We start from the raw sequence: 16,443 nt of genomic DNA, 5'->3' as shown, positions 1-16,443 counted from the left end.
AGGCTGATCAGAACTCATTCTCTGCCACTGTAAAGATGGTCGTGATTTTGATATCTTCATCAAGTCATTTGTTTTCTCAGATATACGGATTAATGTCACAAGGGTTAATCCCTAAGAGGCTACTTTAGCTAGTCCCATATTTCTGGATGTTGGATAGAAGAAGATCCCTCAAATCTTTATTGTCTCCTTAGGGCTCTGTCCTAATCTCCAGGAATTGTCTCGTGAAAACTTCACCAAGAACCTCTTCATCACAAATGTAACAAGTTCAAAATAATCCCTTACCTTTATCTCTCACATGCCACTTCCTTCATCTTCTAGTTCCTTCTGGTCAAAAGTTTTATTTTTCTTTTTCCCTATCATTGGTAAATGGTGCACCAACCTCCTGGTCTTCTGGACTAGGAATGTCAAAATTCTCTCTCCTCAAGGAACAGCACGCACTTTCACGCCTCATTCTTTTGTTTGTTTGTGCTCTTTGACCAGGACTGTCCATATCCACATCTTATCCTCATTATATCCTTCGGAAACCAGCTACAATGCCACCTCCTCAGTGACGCCTCCCCTGATTTCCCCTGGTCGGCAAGAACAATTCTTCTCATGGACTTCCACCAGACTTTGCCTCAGCACTACTTCATCTTTATTTTGGTACTTTATTCTTTGCTGCATTTTCTTAGGTGTGTTCTGTAGAATGCTTGTCTCTTGGAAGCATCCACATAAAAAAGTGTTTTCAGGTAATGAAAGTCTAGAGAATTCTGCCTACTGCTGTTTGAATTGGAGTTCCTGAGTTACGTTAGCATACTAAGGATTCCGAGAGGACCTGCAATAGGAAACTTATTCGGCCTTCACTTCCTTGTTCTACCGTTTTTCACTTATGATCTATGACAAACTTGCAGAACTCTTTCGCCTTGTACAATAGCTGCTTTCTCGCTGTCCTATTTCCCAGTATCCTATACATCGCCTCATGCATTACGGTTCCTCAGTGATTGTTGTATATGCTGTGCATTCCTCCACACTCTGAGGCAGACAAATCTCAGACAACATTTTGGTGGTATTTTCTTCCAGCAAACTCTGCTAGAACTGGAACCAGGCCATCAGGAAGTAAAGGAAATAAATTATTCAGCTACAACCAGAGGGAGCTGACTGAGAAATTACGACTGCTTGGGGCCACTATTAGTGAGAGAAGAGAGGAAGATGAATAAATAACACCACAGGATTTTAAATGGAACAATTATAAACCTTGGATGAAAGAAGACATAAAAACTTTAAGATTCACTATTCAAACTAAGCATTAGAGCATTCGTTCTATTGGATAAAGTGCCGATGCGTCAGCCAGGTCACAGGAGCACCCAGCCTCCTGTGGCTGGTGGGTTCACACGCCAACCTGGGATAATGCCTAATTGGCCATGAGTTGGCGGGTAAGTGCCTTGTCCATGTAGGTACCATATTCCAGGACTTTAACTCTATTGTCATGTGAGTCTGTGTGCTACTGACCTGCCTTCCAATATGATTATGAGGAATCGTCCTCTTATGGACATATTGAATTAGTGTGGTACGTTTGTTACAACTGATCAACCAGTATCGATAAATCATTATTAAAGTCCGTAATTTACATTAGGCTTCACTCTTTGTCTGCTTTTCCCCCCAAGATTTGATTAATAAACTCGGTGACCACTTCGCCCTGATGACTGTTTCCTTTCGTGAATCTCTCAGCAGCATGACGCACAGAAATCAGATGTCATATGTTTAGTATAATCAAAAGCATTTCATTTTAAAACAGTAAAAACCAAGCAGCTCTAAGAAGATTTATCCCCAAACAATGAACACAGAAAAATGTCGCAACTTATTTTATTATGGGAAATACCTTCCAAAGAACATCTGTGTAAACAAACCAGCATTATGCATACACTCATGCCCTCAGACTTGAGGCGTCAGGATCTTCATCACCCATCACTCAGTCTCAATGATGCTCTTGGTACACAGGGCTCCAACATGAAGACACATTTGGACCAATTTGTGTTTATTATCTTATCTTCCTAAGCTATAAAAGCAAACTGATACCAAGAGTGGTATTTGAGAAGAAAAGCATTTCCCTCTACCCTCTCCAGGTTGTTCTGGCTGGTCTAAGAATTAAATTGACGTGAGACAGATTAACAGGAGAAAACCAGATGTAATTACGTATGTACAGGGGCCCCGTCATATGAGGCCGCAGATGTGGCGCCTGAGAGAAGGAGAAGGGGGTGCGGGGTGGGGGACTTCAGCGGGGAGAAGGCAGTTCACACGGAGGTGGGAAGGCAGATGTTTGATGACAGATGCTTGCTGGGCCCCCGGGGACAGTGGGACACACAGAGGACTCTGGTCTCCCGGCCCTGTGCAGCTCCCCCCAGCGCCGACCCGTGTGCTTTGTAGATCTCCGGTGACAGTGCCCTTCCTGGACCAGGGCCTTTGTCTGAGTTCTTTAGGCAGTTAAGGGGCAGGTAAGAAGACAGACTTCCTATTGTATTACCTAGGATTTCCAGTACAATATTGAAAAAGAGTGGTGAGAGGGGACATCCTTGCTTTGTTCCCAATCTTAGGGGGAAAGCATGTAGCTTCTCATCATTAAATAGGATGTTACCTGGAGGGGGGGTTTTTGGATAAATGTTCCTTATCAAGTTGACGTCCTCCACTATTCCTGCTGAGAGTTTTATCAGCATGAATGGGTGTTGGATTTGGTCAAATATTTTTGATGTTTCTATCGATAAGATATTTGATTTTTCCTCATTAGTCTGTTGATGTGATAGAGTACATTAACTGATTTTCAAATGTTGAACCAAGCTTGTATACCTGGGATAAATCTGACATGGTCATGTTGTGCAATACTCTTTATACATTGTTGGATTCAATTTGCTAATATTTTGTTGAGAATTTTCATCTATGTTTGTGAGACACATTGATCTGTTGTTTTCCTTCCTTATAATGTCTTTTCCTGGTTTTGGTATTAGGGTAATGCTATTCTCACAGGATGAGTTCTGAAGTGTTTTCTTTGTTTCTATTTTCTGAAAGAGGTGGTAGAGAATTGGTATCACTTCTTTCTATTGTTTTTGTGTTTTCAGTTTCGTTGATTTTGACTCTGACTTTTATTGTTTCTTTTGTTCTGCTTACTTTGGATTTAATATGTTCCTTTTTATTTTTTTTTCTTCTTTCCTACAGTGGAAGTTTAGATTATTGATTTTAGATCTTTTTTCTTTTCTTTCGAATATACGCATTCCATGCAATTTCCCTCTCAGCACTGCTTTCGCTGCATACTACAAATTTTGATAAGCTGTATTTTCATTTAGCTTAAAATATTTTTAAATTTCTCTTGAGACTTCTTCTTTGCCCCATGTGTTACTTAAAAGTGTGTTGTTTAATCTCCAAATATTTTGGGATTTTCCAGCAATCTGTTATTGATTTCTAGTATAATTCCATTTTGGTCCAAGAGAAAACTTTATATTGTTTCTGTTCTTTTAAATTAGTTAAGGTATGTCTTACGGCCCCAAATGTTTTCTGTTTGGGGGAATATACCATGAGCTTGAGAAGAATATGTATTCTCCTGTTATTGGAGTAAGTATTCTGTAAGTGCTGATTAGATCTAGGTGATGAATGGTGCTGTTCAGTTCAACTATGTCTTTACTGATTTTCTGCTTGTTGGTTCTTCTGTCAATTACTGACACAGGGGTGTTGAAGTCTCCAAGTACAATAGTGGGTTAGCCTATTTCTCATTGTGGTTCTATTAGTCTTTGCTTCATGTATTTTGACTCTATTGTTAAGTGCTACACATCCAGGATGGGTCTGTCTCCTTGGAGCGCTGTCTCCTCTATCTTTATGTAATGCCGTTTCTTATTCCTGACAATCTAGCTGGGTCTGAAATCTGCCACGCCTGAAATTACCACTGCTATTCCAGATTTCTTTTGGTATATATTTCCCCATCCCTTAAATTTTTTTTATTGTGGTAAAATATGTATTATATAAACATGACATTTTCTTTCTTTCTTTTTTGGCTGCGCTGTGCGGCTTGTGGGATCTTAGTTCCGCCACTAGGGATCGAAGCCACACCCTCGGCAGTGGAAACACAGAGCCCTAACCACTGGACCACCAAGGAATTCCCTAAATATGACATTTTAACCATTTTAAGTAACCAATTCAGAGACATTAATTATATTCACAACATAGTGCAACCATCATCATTATCTATTTCAAAACCTTTTTTTTTTGTAGCCACGGTTTTAAATTTTTTCCAGTGTTATTGAGGTATAATTGACATATCACATTCTGTAACTTAAAGGTATATAACATGTTGATTCGTTACACATATATGGCAATGTGATTACCGGCATAATGTTAGCTAACACCTCCATTATGTCATACAATTACTGTATCTTCTTTTGTGTTGAGAGCACTGACATTTATTCTCTTAGCAACTTTTAAGTATATAGTGCAGAATCTATGATCAGTTGATAACAATACTATCTACCCCCAGAACTTATTATCTTCTAACTGGAAGTTTGTACTTTTTGACCAACATCTCCCCATTTCCCCCTTTGCACAGCTCCTGGTAACCACCATTCTACTCTCTGCTTCTATGACTTCAGCTTTTTTAGATTCTCCTTATAAGTGAGAACACACAGTGTTTAATTTTCTCCATCTAATTTCACTTAGCCCAGTACACTCAAGGTCCATCGTGTGTTCGCAAATCATGGGATTTTTGTCTTTCTCATGCTGAATAATACTTCACTTTATATATATATATATATAATGTGTTTGTGCTTTAGGTGTCATATCCAAAAAAATCATTGCTAAGACCCATGTCAAGGAGCCTCTTACGTTTTCTTCTAGGATTTTTACAGCTTCACATCTTACATTTAAGTGTTTAATCCATTTTGAGTTAATTTTTGTTTGTGGTGTAAAATAGGGACCTAGTTTTATTCTTTTACATGTGAATATTCAATTTTCTCAGCACCATTTATTGAAGAAACTATCTTTTTTCCACTGAGTGTCTATGTTCCCTTGTCCATTATTAGTTGACCATATATGTGTGAGAGCCCAAGCTCTCAATTCTGTTCTATTGGCGTATGTGTCTGTTTTTATGCCAGTACCATACTGTTTTGATTATACAGTTTTGTAACATAGCTTGAAATCCGGAAGTATAGTACCTCCTGCTTTGCTCTTCTTTCCCAGGATTGCTTTGGCTATTTGAGGTCTTTGTGATTCCATATGAACGTTAGGATTGCTGTTTCCACTTGTGTAAAAAATGCCATTGGAATCCTGATAGAGATTGCATTGAATCTATTGATGGCTTTGGGCAGTATGGACACTTTAATAAAATTAATTCTTCTAGAATATGAACACGAGATATTCATTTATTTGTGTCTTCTTCAAATTCGTTCATCAATGTCTTGTAGTTTTCAAGATCTTCCACCTCCTTGGTTAAGGTCTTTGTCTTTGAATTACAGCAGTTTTATTACAATGTGTCTTGAGGAAAGTCTGTTTGGATTAAAATAATGGGGTGGTCTATTAGCTTCGTGGACTGCAATGTCCAAATCTCTCGCCAGGTTTGGGAAGTTCTCCGCCATTCTTTCTGTAAAGAACCTTTCTGCTCCCTTCATTCTCTTTTCTTCTGGAACTTCAATAATTCAGATACTAGTTTTTCTGATGGTGTCCCACAGATCATGTTGGCTTTCTTTACTCTCTTTCATTCTTAGTTTTCTCCTCAGACTGGGTTATTTCAAAGTTCCTATCCTCTATCTCACTGATTCTTCTATTTAGTGGCCTCTATTCCATTTTTCATTCCATTCATGAATTTTTCAGCTCCAGAATTTCTGTTGATTGCTTTTTATGGTTTTTATCTCTTTGTTAAATTTCAATCTTTTTGTTCACTTTTGACTGCATATTGTTTACTTGATTTCATTCGTCTTTCTCTGTTGTCTTGTAGGGCACTGAGTTTACTTAAAACAGCTATTTTGAGTTCTTTTTCAAGTAGATCACAGATCTCCATGTCTTTGGGTTCAGTTACTAGAAGATTATCATGACCTTTTGTGACTTCGTGTTTCTTTGATTTTTCATGTTCTTTGGCGTTTTGCGTTGTTGGATTCGAATTTGAAGCAGTAGTCACCTCCTCCAGTGTTTACTAAATGGCCTTCAGGGCAGCAATTCCTTTCATCAGTCCTGCTGTAGATTCTGAGGCTTTCTCTGACCTTGTATGGATACCCCTGCTTCTCATTTCTTGATCCCTCCCCTCTTATGGCAGAAGTCTTAAGCTTCTGTGTCTTCTCTCAATCCTACTGAGCACCAGACAGGTTGCTGGTAGCCTCTGCCGTTCCCTGAAGGTGGCACACAGACCACGTCTGTGATTTCTCCTTTGCCTGCAGACCCTGGCCTGCCTTCTGCCTGTGCTCCCCACCTACCAGAGCTTGCTCAGCCCACTGTATGCACAGGGAGCCCACTGCAGAGTGCTAGGAGCTGTGGGGCTGCCTGAGGGTCACTTGGGGAGTGGGGATCTGTGGGTGGTACTTCCCCTGCATCTCGTGGGCAGGCTTCCTGAGTCCAGAATGGAGTCAGCAGGGAATCTCGTACACCACTCTCTATCTGCTCCTTCCTCCATCATGGCTCTCCCTCTTCAGTGTTCTGGATGCTGCAAGAGAGAAATGAGTCTCTCTGGCAGCATCCTGCACAGCTCAGGGAGCCAGGAGTTCACTCACTGGCTCTCCCTTTCCCTCATGGGAGAAATCACAGGCCATCTAGTTTAGCCCTAAGCTGTGCGGCCTTGGGTGTGGGGTGATGCCAGCAAAGATAAGCTGTCCAAGCTTGTGGGTTTTTTCCCTCCAATGCAGTGCTGGAGCTTCTCTGGAAACCTTGACTTCCGCAAAAGCTCTCTTGCCTGAAGGTGACTACCCACGTCAGTGTTCTGCAGAAGCTCCCAGGCAGCGGCCAAGAGGGGCTGGAACCAGCTCACAGTGTCCTGTAGGTTCCACAGCTGGTGCCACAGTCTGTCTGCCTATCACCTGATGCACCAGTGGATGAGATTCCTTCTGGGTCCCTTGGTGTATGGTGCTTGGTTCCACAAATTCCACAGAGGCACTTCTGCTTATGGATGGATGCCAAATTTTTGTTGTTGAAGGGGAGAACACACTAAACTAAAAGTACCATTAGCTCTAAAAAGACCCGACAACAAACAATTCTTAATCTTTTCAAGTATTTAGAGAGTACTTAAGTTTTACACATCACGATAACCTTATATATCCTTTAAGTATCTTCTGGCCTGCAAGTTCCTCTTTCTACATCTTTTACTTGCATCTAGTATAATTTATGACACACAGATGATGCCCAGTATATGACAGCTATATAAAATTGACTTTAGAAAAAATCAAGACCATTAATGAAAGGGTAATCCATAAAGCACATACAAATAATTCCAACTGCAAAATTTGTATTATAAACTGTCACAATCAACTCACTGATGGATGGACAGTAGTTCAGATCCCAAACGTATTCCATGATAATACTAAGAGAGACACAACTGGTGTAGCTGTAATAATATCAAACAAGGGAGGCTACGTACAAGAAGTAGTCGTAGCCCAGTTAAAGAGAACACTTTACAATGGTGAAAGAGTCCACTTCATGGAAAAATATGACAATCTTAAATCTGTGTGCATCGAATAAAACAGCATCAAATTATGTAGTAAAAATTGACAAAATTAGAAGCATAGAGAAATCCACAATCATTGATTGATATTTTTTAACACATCTATCTCAAAAATTGATAAAACAATCAGATAAAAAATACTGACAGAGAAGATTTAAACAACACGATAATAAATTTGACTAGCTGACGTTTGTAGGGTGCAATAGTCTACACCCAACAACTGCACCCAACAAATGCAGAACACACATTATTTTCAAGTAAACATAAAATAATTAGAGAACTATTTATTGGGCAATGTTTCAACAAACGCCAATGAACTGAAATCATACTATTTGTACTGTGTCCACGTGCAATTAAGCTAGAAATCAATAATTAAAAAGCTAGAAAGTCTCCAAATGTTTGCCAATTAAGCAACTACATACATATGTATATATATACATATATACACAGATATATGCATATGTATATACATGTATTATATATACATTATATATATGTGTATATATATCTTTCCTTTTGGTTTCACTTAACATCGTATGGTGTTTTCTCACATATTTTTGCTCACGGACATTGACTCTCTTGACATGTTATTCACACGACGCATGAAACTGCAGGGAAGCCAAAATTATACAGATTCTAGTAAAAGGAGGATTGAGTGGGTAAAGGAAAGCATTTGTACCGCTGCCCCTTCCAGGCTTCTTCCACTGGCTCCTTTGGGTCTCTTTCTCGGTGTCTCAAGCCCTCTCCTTTTCCAAGGTTTCATAAAGGATCAAACATGCACTTTATCTGGGCTTTTGCCTGCTCTCGTGAAAGGGAAATTTCTTGGAGGGAAGCAGGATAGAACCCCGTGCTTTAATTTGCTGGCTCTCCCAAAGGAAAGTGGAGGACGAAAACAGGAATTCGAGGGAAATAATACTGAGCTGATTTCACTCGGTCCTCAGAGATGAGGTGCCCAAGGTGAGGTCCTCTTAAATGAGGAAGACTTGGAGGCTCCCGGAGCGGGGCCTTGGCAACATTGCCGCGACCGCGGGGTAGTTCTCTTCAGGGCAGAATCGGAAACACTTTATGTATATATTTATAAATAAATATATATTTTTTTTCCAGAAAGCAAGCCTTAAGTATCTCAGATTGTCGACCATGACGTGTTCCTAACAACCTTATAAACTTGTGGAGGCCAGAGTCATAGAAAACGGGTGATTTGCATTTGAAGGCTGCGTGCACGTTCCCTCTGTATAGCCTTGCAATACGAATGTAACTTAACATTTTAAATTACATAAGCCCACTGGGGGTACGGTGTTAAAAAAAAACTGGAACGGGAGCCTTAACTGCCTTGCGCTCCTTTTCAAATAGACCCGGCAACACCTTACCTTTGCTTTCCTTTCATTTAATTCTTAACAGGAGCGCTTTTCATGAATTCAGACGGAGTGAGGTCACACTGGCGGAACGAAGAAAGTTAGTCCTTAATTTTCGGGCGAGGCTGTTCTCGGTTCCCGGCTGCTCTGCTTGGGGCGGGGCGCTGGGGGCGGGACGAGCCGAGGCGCGGGAGGCCGGCTCCCGGCGCGCGCAAGGGGCGGGGCCGCGCGGCCCGCGGGCGCCGCTGCCTCCCCGCCCCTCCCCCCCACCCCACCCCCACCCCCACCCCCACCCCCGGAGCGCTCCGGGAGCCGCAGGACCGACCGTCCCGGGACCGGCCGGGGGAGGCAGCGGTTGCTGTTGGGCCCGCTCTTACCCGGGGCGCACGGAACCGCGGGTCCCCGAAGCTGGCCGCTGCCGGGCTCGCTGGGGTGACCGGGGCCTCCGGGGGCCGGACGGGGGCCAGAGCTGGGCCAGTGGGTTTGTATTTTTCCCCTGAGGGTAACGTTTGCTGGAGCCAGCGGGTCAGAATAAGAGTTCAACAGGTGGCAGAAAGTGGTTGTTTGAACAAAACCCTGCCTCCTCCACGCTCTGGACCCTAAATCCCCGCCCTCAACTAGAAAGGTGTTGACCAGGAACTGAGATACCGAGATAGTTACAGGATTAGATGTTGTTCAAGTTGGAAGAGACTGAGAATTGACTTGGTCTAATCTCTTCATTTCAGACATGGGGAATCTAAAGCCCAAGAAGGAGAGGTGATGGAGGTTGATTCCCATGGAAGATTAATAAAAGAATCTACCACCTCGGGAAAAGACAAAACAAAGCAAAAAACAGGTGGCAGAGAGCGATCACGTGGGGCAGGTTGGGCGGCGAGCGCCCCCTCGCCTCGGAACCGCCCTTCGGTGCTGCCCGTCGTCGACGAGCCTAGCCGGCGTTCTCCGCTCCGCTCTGCGGCTCCGGCGTCCGCGGCGCCCGTGCGCTGAGAGGCCGGCGGGAGCGCGCCGCCCCGGGAAGACCGGAGACGGGCTCGGAGCGCGGCCGCGAGCGCCCCGGCGCGGGTCGGGTCCCCGGGACCGCGGAGCCCCGCAGGGAGGCGGCCGAGGGGACCGAGGCCCTGGCCCCGGCCAGGATGCACAACGCGTCGTCCTGGGGTCCGGAGCACGCCAACACGTCGTGCCCCGCGCCCGCGCTCGGCTGCCCCAACGCGTCCGGCCCGCTGCCGCCGCTGCCGCCGCCTCTGGCCGTGGCCGTGCCCGTCGTGTACGCGGTGATCTGCGCCGTGGGGCTGGCGGGCAACTCAGCCGTGCTGTTCGTGCTGCTGCGGGCGCCCCGCATGAAGACCGTCACCAACGTGTTTATCCTCAACCTGGCCGTGGCCGACGAGCTCTTCACGCTCGTGCTGCCCATCAACATCGCCGACTTCCTGCTTCGGCGCTGGCCCTTCGGGGAGCTCATGTGCAAGCTCATCGTGGCCATCGACCAGTACAACACCTTCTCCAGCCTGTACTTCCTCACGGTCATGAGCGCCGACCGCTACCTGGTGGTGCTGGCCACGGCCGAGTCGCGCCGGGTGGCCGGCCGCACGTACGGCGCCGCGCGCGCCGTGAGCCTGGCCGTGTGGGGAGTCGTGACGCTGGTCGTGCTGCCCTTCGCCATCTTCGCCCGGCTGGACGACGAGCAGGGCCGGCGCCAGTGCGTGCTGGTCTTCCCGCAGCCCGAGGCCTTCTGGTGGCGCGCGAGCCGCCTCTACACGCTGGTGCTCGGCTTCGCCATCCCCGTGTCCACCATCTGCGTCCTCTACACCACGCTGCTGTGTCGGCTGCGCGCCATACGCCTCGACAACCACGCCAGGGCCCTGGAGCGCGCCAAGAAGCGGGTGACCGTGCTGGTGGTGTCGATCCTGGCCGTGTGCCTCCTCTGCTGGACGCCCTACCACCTGAGCACCGTGGTGGCGCTCACCACCGACCTCCCGCAGACGCCGGCGGTCATCGCCGTCTCCTACTTCATCACCAGCCTGAGCTACGCCAACAGCTGCCTCAACCCCTTCCTCTACGCCTTCCTGGACGACAGCTTCCGAAGGAGCCTCCGCCAGCTGCTGGCGTGTCGCGCCGCCGCCGCCTGAGCCGGCGCGCCGGGAGCCAGCGGCCCGGCGCTCAGGGTGGTCTCTGAGCCGCAGCTTCTCCCCCCGCCCACCAGCTCTCTAGAGATGCAGGTTCTCGGGCCCCTGCCCAGGCCCCGCGGACTCGGACCCGCTTTGGCTGCGCCCGCCCTTTCAGTATGCCAAGCCTTCCAGGTGGTGCGGAGGCGCGCAGGACATGGGGACCGGCCGAGGCGGCGGAGAGCGCACAGACCCCTCCCTCTCCCTAAGGCCCAAGGGCGCCGAGGCGACCCCCGAGCTTGACACGGAGGGGAGGAAGGGGAGAAAAGGGGGCAGTACTGCAGAGACCCTCTTCCGGTTCCCCCCGCCTCCCGCCTCAGCCGTCCGCAGCCCGGCTCTTCGTGGAGCCCTCGGCGCTCCCACGCCGCGGAGGTGCGAGGGGAGAGATGCTAAGGCCGCCCGGGCCTTTGACGGGGAAGACAGACAGCTCGGGTGGCGGGTCAGGAGTGAGTGTGTAAGTGTGTGTGTGTGTGAGTGTGTGTGTGTGTGTACGCGCGCGTCTATGCGTGCGCGCGTCTAGCAGAGGCCGGGGCTTTGGATGCAGGAGGATGGAAATTGGCTGTGATGCCTACACAGCAGTGATAAGAACGGTGACAACCCCCTTCCTGTCCCAGCCTCTTCTTTCTTTGCCTTTCCGCTTTCCCACCCACGCTGTCCCTGCGGGGACCCGGCTGCCGGGCTCGGGAAGGGCCTGGAGTCGGATCCCCGGCCGGGTTGCGGCGCCCCCTGGCGGAGCCAGCTGCGGGAGCCGAGCATCCAAAAACAGCGCTGGGTGTGCAGGTGAGCGCACCTGCGAAACCGCTCTTTCCGTGGCTGGGTTACTTGTCATCGCTTCTCTCTCCAGAGGGCTCCACTCCCCCCCCCCACACCAACGCCCCTGTGCCCCCGTCGACCTAGTACAGCTTGGAGCAGTTCGTTGCAATTCTTAGTGTGCATATTGCTTTTGAAGACCGAGAATTTTATGTGTGCCCTAATCTCACACGTTTTGGGCGAGTTAATGAGATGAGGAGATGCGTATCCATCCCTCCGTTCCCCTCTTCCTCATATTCCTCTTACTCTTCGCCTCAGGGGACCCAGGGAGCTGAAATGACCGACGCCCTCATGATAACCTCTCCTGGTTCCCTTTCCACAGGGAACTGTGGATTATTTGTACTTTATTTCTTCGTCCCAGACGGCAACTGGGAGATGTCTGGTCTCACAGGGGAGACCAGACAGCACCCTATATTTTATCTGTACTTCTGGGAGACAAAAGTGGATTAAGAGAGAGGACTGACATTGGCTTTGCCCAGCCATCTGCAGTTTTCACTTCAGACCTGAGGACAGAGCTTTAACCAGACTACAGTCATTAATGAGTGTTTTAAAAGATATTTTTTTCCCTTTGGGATGAATTCCAAACAGGAATGAAAATTTCTAAAAGTACTTGTTTCCCAGGGTCAGTGTTATGTGTGATAAAAATTGTGAGAGTGCTGCTGGCAGAATTTGTTTACTTAGTTTGATGGCCATTAACCACATTCTCAATTACTTAGCTTCAAAATACTTCTAACAAAATAAATGAAAAGGAAAAACTCTCCCTTGGGTTTTTCCCAAGGAAGGAGCTAACTCCCTTGCTGATTTTCATGAATAAGAATTGCTTCCTTAGCTCTCAGAGTAATTAGGAACAATGCGATAATTCATAGCTATCAGTTTAGAAAATGTAAATTTAGAAACCCACCTTGGGTGACAAATAATAGTAAAATTTTCAAAACATGGTTTTCCATCTCCAGTGCATTTTGAATGATGTACATCATGGCATTTGAACGGTTCTCTGCTGGTGGGCTCAGAGGCCTCTTGGAATTCATTTTAGTATCTTCCAATTTCTTGGAAACGTTCTATTGATTTTCTTTATGACTCACAAAATTATTTTGTGAATCCTCCGTATATTTTCAAAATAAAAAAATGTAAGCTTAGCGTTACTACCACATTCTCTAAGGTAACGGACAGAGAGTAAAGTGGATATTTGGCCGCAAACACAGACGAGTGTGATAATCTGGATTTGAAACCTCATCTGCCTTCGTAAACTCCGTGGCTGTACTTTGACATCTTCTGAACACAGATCGGGGGAGAGCCATGTGATCCACCTGTCCACGGCATCATCCCTCCCACAGGTCAGCCTGGCTGTCTTGGAATCTACCGAGAAGACTGCTGGAAAAACACAGGACTGACATGGCTGCGTTGTCCACCCAGCAAGGCGTGGATTGGTATCCTAGTGTGCGTGTGTGATTAAATGGGACCCAGTACTTCAGTTTCCTCCTGGCTTTCTAAATTATTGGATAGACTGCTGTATCATTACTTCTAGGTTGTTGCCTTCTTATTAGCATGTAGAAACCCAGATTGTACGTCTCAGACTTCCTTCTTAGGACTTGGGTACTAGGTAGAATAAATATGCCGATAGCCATGCCAAAGTAGAATTTACTTACATCATTGCATTGCAAAGCTTTTAACTCTGTGTTTGATTTTTGCAGTCTTCCTGTAAACCGTGTTGTTTGGTTATCCCACTTCTGATATTTTTAAATGTCCATTTGGTTTTACGTAACTTAGTACAGTTATATAATGTATGTGCTTAGGCGTTCTCTTGAGAAATGCAGAAACCCTGCTAGTCCCTCGCACAGAAGCTCTGTTTAAAATAAAAGCTGAAACAGTCTGTGTGAAGAGTGAATATTCTCTTTCCTGAGAACGTGGGATCCATAATTCAGTCACCTTAGTATTTATGCATCATTAATTTTATTTTATTATAAATTTATTCATTTTATTTATTTATTTTTGGCTGCGTTGGGTCTTCGTTGCTGCGCACGGGCTTTCTCTAGTTGTGGCGAGCGGGGGCTACTCTTCGTTGCGGTGCGTGGGCTTCTCATTTCGGTGGCTTCTCTCGTCACAGAGCACTTGCTCTAAGTGCGCGGGCTTCAGTAGTTGTGGCACGTGGGCTCAGTAGTTGTGGCTCGCAGGCTCTAGAGCACAGGCTCAGTAGTTGTGTCGCACGGGCTTAGTTGCTCCACGGCATGTGGGATCTTCCCGGACCAGGGCTCGAACCCGTGTCCTCTGCATTGGCAGGTGAATTCTTAACCACTGCGCCACCAGGGAAGTCACAATGCATCATTAGTTTTAAAAAATACTGCCTTCAGGGAAAACTTACCTAATGGATAAGCAATGCATAAATAGAAGTACTTGATAGGATAAGGTTAAGAATGAAATCCCCCCACCCTTATTTTGGTTGATTGTGAAAATGATGTCAAACTGCTGATTAGCACAAAAGCCCTAGTACGTACGCTGGACGGAAAAAGGATAATAAGCCTTTTATCGTATTCATTTCTTGAAAATTTGAGCAGCTTGTGTGGAGAGTGAGAAGGGAAGAGAAACTGCTTAAGTTGCCAGCACACACATTACTACTTCAGCTAACAGAATGCACATATGTGGCACACACGTGTGCAAGGTAGAGAGTCTCACCAAAAAGACCCTCGACTTCCAGAAAGCTCTCCTTTCCTCAGCAGCCTGCTGGGAAAACAAGAGCAAACAATGTTCCTCCTCGATGGCCATGACCTCCGCTTATCCACCTAAGGAAGACATCGAAGAACGCTCCCCTTAATGCTCTTGTACTAGGATGGCTTCGGGTCTCCACTTTGGTTCCCATTTTATATACAAAGTGAGGTACAGGAAGTGGGTCGTTTTGGCGAGGACCACAAAGACCAATCAAGACCAATCAGAGCCCATCTGGTTCCTATTCTAGGCATTGTCTCATCCCATTCCAGCAGAGATGAAATTGGTTGCAATGTATAATTTGAAATTATTAGACCATAGAAAACATGGATCAAGCAAGATATACCTACTAGTACTCCATCATGTGGTACAAAGGGAAGACAAGTTTTAATAATAAAACTTGAATCCTAACTCAGAGTCTTTAAAGTGTATGGTGTTGTTAAAGTTTATATGAGAATAAAATTTCCTTGACCAGGGCTGGCTGCACGTAGTGTTCAACTGCAAATGCACCAGGTACGTTGTAATCTGCATGCTTTGTGCGTAAGGACCTGTGGCCCAGGTGCGCCATTTAAGTAGAACAGAATGTTAATGGCACTTCTATTTATACAGAACAGAGTTTTGCAATGGATGATACTGTCCTTAAAATTAGGGCAAGTTACATTTATTTGTACCGTATCTCACAAGGTTACACAAAGACATCATATCACATCAATTAAAAAGAAAAAAAGAAGATGGGGAAAGGGAGGGAAAGTGAAAATGGCATCTCTGAGAAACGTCAGCGTGGATGAGCTGCATGTCTCCCACCCGCCAGAACAGGATTTCTCTTTTGGGAAATCCCTCCGGGCAGGGACAGAGGTTGCCAGGTTTACACCTCAGTGGTTTAATTCGTTGCTCTTAGACATGATGATTATGAGATTTGGGGGGGAGGGGCGCTGTTGGCGCTTCTGGACGCTAGTTGTGTTCAAAGGGTCTCTTCCCTCATTCTCTTTTCAGACTTTACTCCATCTCCCTATTTTTGTTCCCACACTTGGTTCCTGTCTTCTCCTGCCTGGTTCCCTGTGTCCAGCACACACCTGGGTCCAGTTTCTCCAGAGCAAGAACTTCTGCCCCCCATGGGGTGGGGGAGGGGAGTCACCCAGCTGCGGGCGTCAGATGTGGCACCCCAGCTCTCCTTGTACGCTTCCAGCCCCTGTGTGGGACCCTGCAGCTGCCCCGGCTCCCAGGGGCTTGGGGCCTCTCGGGGGCTTTGGAGGCAGATCAGCTGGGATGGAGCCCGCCTCGCCCCCGTTGTCACTTCTCCTGTCTGCTGCCTGTAACCTGCCCTTTCCAACCTGCTGACGTCTCCTCTGTGCCGCCCTTGATCCAGCTCTCTTTGTGCATTTAAAAATTACTCCCCTACTGTCGTAACAGGGGCTTAAGAGAAAATAACAAGAATACGTATGAACGCCATCACCTTAAACTGCACTCTATGTGTGTAGACATATGTGTCCTATGGGTATGTATATACACACACGTGTGTGTGTGTGTGTGTGTGTGTATAACAGGTTGATGAAATTTTAGTAAACCTGCTTCTTGAGAGGAACTCAGTAAGAAATCAGTTCCTTGGAAGAAGCTTAGTGTATAAAAGTAGATATGTCATCCAAATGTCATAGAACGTCTGGAATGAAAAGCAATCAAAAATCGTAGTTTTCTCTGACAACAAGCATTCTGGTATCTGGAGATACCTACATGCAGTCTGTCGAGAAAGCATAACCCACGTGAAGCA

At 46.2% G+C, this 16,443-nt stretch overlaps 1 protein-coding gene across 1 annotated transcript; it reads left to right on the top strand.

Annotated features, from left to right (window-relative positions):
- Positions 1–10,139: 10,139 nt before the first annotated feature.
- NPBWR1 (neuropeptides B and W receptor 1) lies at positions 10,140–11,132 on the top strand. The gene has a single exon (XM_029223194.1). The coding sequence runs from the start codon at positions 10,140–10,142 to the stop codon at positions 11,130–11,132; it is 993 nt and encodes a 330-aa protein (XP_029079027.1).
- Positions 11,133–16,443: the final 5,311 nt, after the last annotated feature.

This window comes from Monodon monoceros, unplaced genomic scaffold (genome assembly GCF_005190385.1).
Source record: "Monodon monoceros isolate NGI ecotype Baffin Bay Population unplaced genomic scaffold, NGI_Narwhal_1 Super_Scaffold_14, whole genome shotgun sequence".
NCBI lineage: Eukaryota > Metazoa > Chordata > Mammalia > Artiodactyla > Monodontidae > Monodon > Monodon monoceros.
The sequence above is the reverse complement of the archived record's forward strand: the minus strand, read 5'-3'. Positions and strand labels throughout refer to the sequence as shown.

Bases quoted from the DNA above. Each gene is read 5' to 3' on its own strand.
- NPBWR1 (XM_029223194.1), top strand. From the start codon at position 10,140: ATGCACAACGCGTCGTCCTGGGGTCCGGAGCACGCCAACACGTCGTGC.